The sequence below is a fragment of the Phaethon lepturus genome, unplaced genomic scaffold (genome assembly GCF_000687285.1).
Source record: "Phaethon lepturus isolate BGI_N335 unplaced genomic scaffold, ASM68728v1 scaffold31920, whole genome shotgun sequence".
Classification (NCBI taxonomy): Eukaryota; Metazoa; Chordata; class Aves; order Phaethontiformes; family Phaethontidae; genus Phaethon; species Phaethon lepturus.
The window spans coordinates 24,582-28,176 of record NW_010511700.1 but is presented as its reverse complement, the minus strand read 5'-3'; the positions used below and the strand labels follow the sequence as shown (position 1 = coordinate 28,176).

The 3,595-nt window shown below is 46.8% G+C and overlaps 1 protein-coding gene across 1 annotated transcript in view; it reads right to left on the bottom strand.

Moving 5' to 3' along the window:
• Positions 1-1,186: 1,186 nt before the first annotated feature.
• Positions 1,187-3,595, bottom strand: part of MARCO (macrophage receptor with collagenous structure) — a 10,039-nt gene continuing 7,630 nt past the window's right edge. Inside the window, exons 12-15 of the mRNA XM_010284871.1 lie at positions 3,465-3,572; positions 2,161-2,202; positions 1,641-1,817; positions 1,187-1,317 (exon numbers count right to left, since the gene is read on the bottom strand). Of these exons, the coding sequence (XP_010283173.1) occupies positions 1,187-1,317; positions 1,641-1,817; positions 2,161-2,202; positions 3,465-3,572 (458 nt within the window). The remainder of the gene's footprint in view (positions 1,318-1,640; positions 1,818-2,160; positions 2,203-3,464; positions 3,573-3,595) is intronic.

Below are 3,595 nucleotides of genomic sequence, written 5' to 3'. Positions count from 1 at the left end.
GCTGGGTCTTCTCACTCGCACTGGCCCCGGATGCCCCATCACCTGCTGCTCTTACCAGCACTGCTTGTTTTTTCCAATTTATATCTGGATTTCTAAGCACTAAAAATGAGTTTCAAAGCTGTGTAGACAAATGCAATTATAACTCATGTTAAGACAGAGATGTGGGGTAGCTAACATGTATTTCTGACATTTTAAATAATATGTCTGCAAGCAGGTTGTTGTGATGTGCCCAGCTACATGGACACAGACTGCTTGTCACCTGCTGAATGCCCAGTGCTGGTGGAAAAGAGGAAGACTTAGGTCTTAAGAAAGGGAAGCCTTTCAGTTATTATCTCAGACACATGTAAGATTTTCAGGTAAGGTAGAAGCCTTTGGTTTAAGGTCTGTATTTTCACTCTGGAAGTTTAATTAGCTAATACCTCCCCATTATTGCTTTTGTTTGTCATACCTTTGCTTTACTGGAGCATCTAATTTCTAGAGGCTTGACACACTTAGCTTTATACATCAGATAAGGTACGGGGATAGGGTAGGAAACACTGACAGAGAAGGCAGGGGACTTGGCCAAGGTCAAAAACAAAGTCTGTGCTAAACTAGAATAGTGCGGCACATAGATCCCAGGCACTTATTTTTGCACTTTAACCTGTGATCAGCATTGTTTCTGGAGAATATTTATATTTGAATGCCAGAGAGATCATATGGTGATTTCTGAGCATCTCCTGTCTTGGGTGTAGGCACTTCACTGGGGGTTTTAGGCTCAGGTTCACAACTGTACTGTGGTGAAGATGGACTAGCCAGCTCAGCTGCAGTAACTGCCCATTTCTGCACGCTTATCCTATTCTCCCTTACTACACTAAGATAAAGTGGACCATTTCTCCTCCCCTGTGGACCTAGAGGTCACACATGTGTGAGCTACTGCAGATGACCTGATGTCAGGTAGCTGGAAAAGCTGTGAACTGGCTCATGTGCCTGATCTCTGGTTGTTTCCTGACAGCTGGGACAGTTCAGGTTACCTGTGGGTCTTGCAACCATTGCTGATTTATGGAAAATTCAACTTTCTCTGTCAATATTTTTATGACCTGGTAAGGAGACTATAAGCACAGCCTGACAAATTTGGGTTTGCATTATGAACAAGAGCTCCATCGAGGGAGGGGAGGGCAGCGGCTCCCAGGGTAGCCTCTGTGTCCCATCAAATGCACTCCAGCCCAGCGTCCTCATTGTGGGAGCAGTTGTTCACACCCCAGTCGGGCTTTGGACAGTCGAAAATTGAACGTTCATTCCCCCTGCAATTCACGTCATCAAGCCAAATTTGTCCAGTGCCTTTGGAAGATGAATTAAACAAACAAACAAAAAACTGTTGGACAAAAGAAAGAGGAATATGCATTTTTTTCTAAAGAGGCCCCTGTGGATAGCAGGTGGGTGGTATTGGGTTGCGCGGTTGGCTTGCTGGAAATCAAGCCTTTGGGCACAGTTCAAGCAGCACTTGACGTGCAGCTCCCTCATCCTGAGGGGAATGAGCTGCCCTCTTGGGGAGCCTCTTTGCTCTCCTGCTGCTTGTGTAGTGGACCTTGCTATGGTGCTTTCTGGGTGTGCATAACCTCCCATGCCAGGCCTGGGGAGGTGGAAGACTGTTGTGGACTCACCTGCTGTTGCTGTGAAGGCTGAGACCGCACGGTTGTATCCCAGCATTCGGCAGACCACAGTGGCATCTTGGACGCTCCAGCCATCATCACATATTGTTCCCCAGGACCCTTGATGAAAGACTTCCACGCGGCCTCTCCTGCCCCCTTCTGCGATTCGTACAACATTATTGAAGTTTCCTGACAGTTCAGAGGAGAAGAAAATAACTCTACTGGTCATACGGGCACGAGGAAAAAAACACATTGAAAGATGGAAGCAGTGACCACCCAAACTGGATGAATGTTCCCATCCCCACAACTGTAGCCAAAGTGGGACCAGAAGTTACTGGTAGGTCAAATCTGAACAAATCAGGGTCCTCTCCTGGGTCTGGAGACACCAGGCTGCAGCTTAGCGCACAGACCCCTCGGTTCTGGTAGCCGTGCTGCGGCTTGACCAGTGTGCATAGGGGACACATTAGTCCTGATCTCAGATAGCTTTGATGCCAGAAGGCAGGTGAGAGAAGAAGAAATGAAAGTCCAGTACCTTCTCCCTTTTCACCTTTGCTCCCTTTTGTTCCTGGGGAACCTGTGCCAAATTTAAAAAGCAAATATTTGACAGCTGTTTGGAAGAAAATGCAGTTATTAACTTTTTCTGAATAATTGGGTGAGTCAGAGATATGAGGGCTCCATGTCCTTGTGGAATGGACCCCATGAAGTGACTAAAGATATGTAAAAGAAATGTGGCAAGAAAAGTAGGGTAACATATAGCAAAGTCTTCCTAATGTGTGATTCGAGAAAAGGGCCCCTTGCAAAATCCCATTCACTCACTTGTGGTAAATGTATCTTATTCCCAGTACTACCTGTAAAATGACATCTCTGACAGCCTTTGGGCTCTCCAGAGCAGCATGGTATCTCCCAAAGTACTTGCAGGAAGATCTACATCATGGGGTTTGGTCTCCAGGTACTGCCATGGGACAACAGAACACTCCCAACAGTCCTCCACATTTCTGTGTAGCATTCTGGTCTTGAGAGTGGGGGTGTTTGAAAAAACCCAGAGAGCTCTTCCCCCAAAAGCTACTTCCACAAAGCACACATTGCTGTCTCCTTCTGGGCACCAGGGTATGACACCCACTGAGAGGGTAGTCCCTAACCTGGGGTCACCCCGGTTACACGTCTCCCCTCCTCCAGAGGCAAGGTTCCAGAAGAGGAGTGCATGGAGGAGCCCCACATGGGCTCTAGTTTATTTTATTTCTGAGGACTCTCACACTGTTCTGTGTGAGCAATTAAAACAAAAAGGACACAGAGCACTGGTTGCGTCCCATGGCCTGTTGTAACTACTGTTTTGAGGGTTTTTTTACTACAGGTCTTAGGGTTTTTGGAAGCATTCTGTGACTGGAAGGAAGGAGGTAAGGATGGGGAGTAGCTGTACTGTTGGCCCTTTTGAACTGGCTGTTTTTGTGTCCTACAATTAGAAAGATGCAGTTAAATAGCCCTGGTGTTTCTGATTCTGTGTTCCTGACTGCCGCGTTTACGTGGGATTTGTCCCAGTGGCATGGTATGTTGCAAGATGTCTCTGTGCAAATCAAAGAGGAACGTGGATTGTTTCAGTTTTCTGGGATTTGAGAAAGTCTAATGCATCTGTTTACTTGGCGTGCCTTTTAGCACATCTCCTAAGGTGTAAATGTGACACTCTGCACATCCATCTTCTGGGAAGACTGATCTGTCTGTTGAGTTCCTCCAAATAAGCTCTGTAAACATCCCCCAGAGCAGCTTGAGCCAGTCCCAAAACTCAAATCCCAAACTCAAATGCACCATTAGCTCCACAGACCCCATGGCAAACAGCCTTACCAGAGGATCCATGGTCTCCCTTGGCGCCTTTTACTCCCGGTTCTCCTTTTGGGCCACTACTGCCATAATCACCCTTGCTTCCTTTTTGACCAGTTAGCCCTGGAATGCCTGAATGAAAAGCAAGAAAGTCT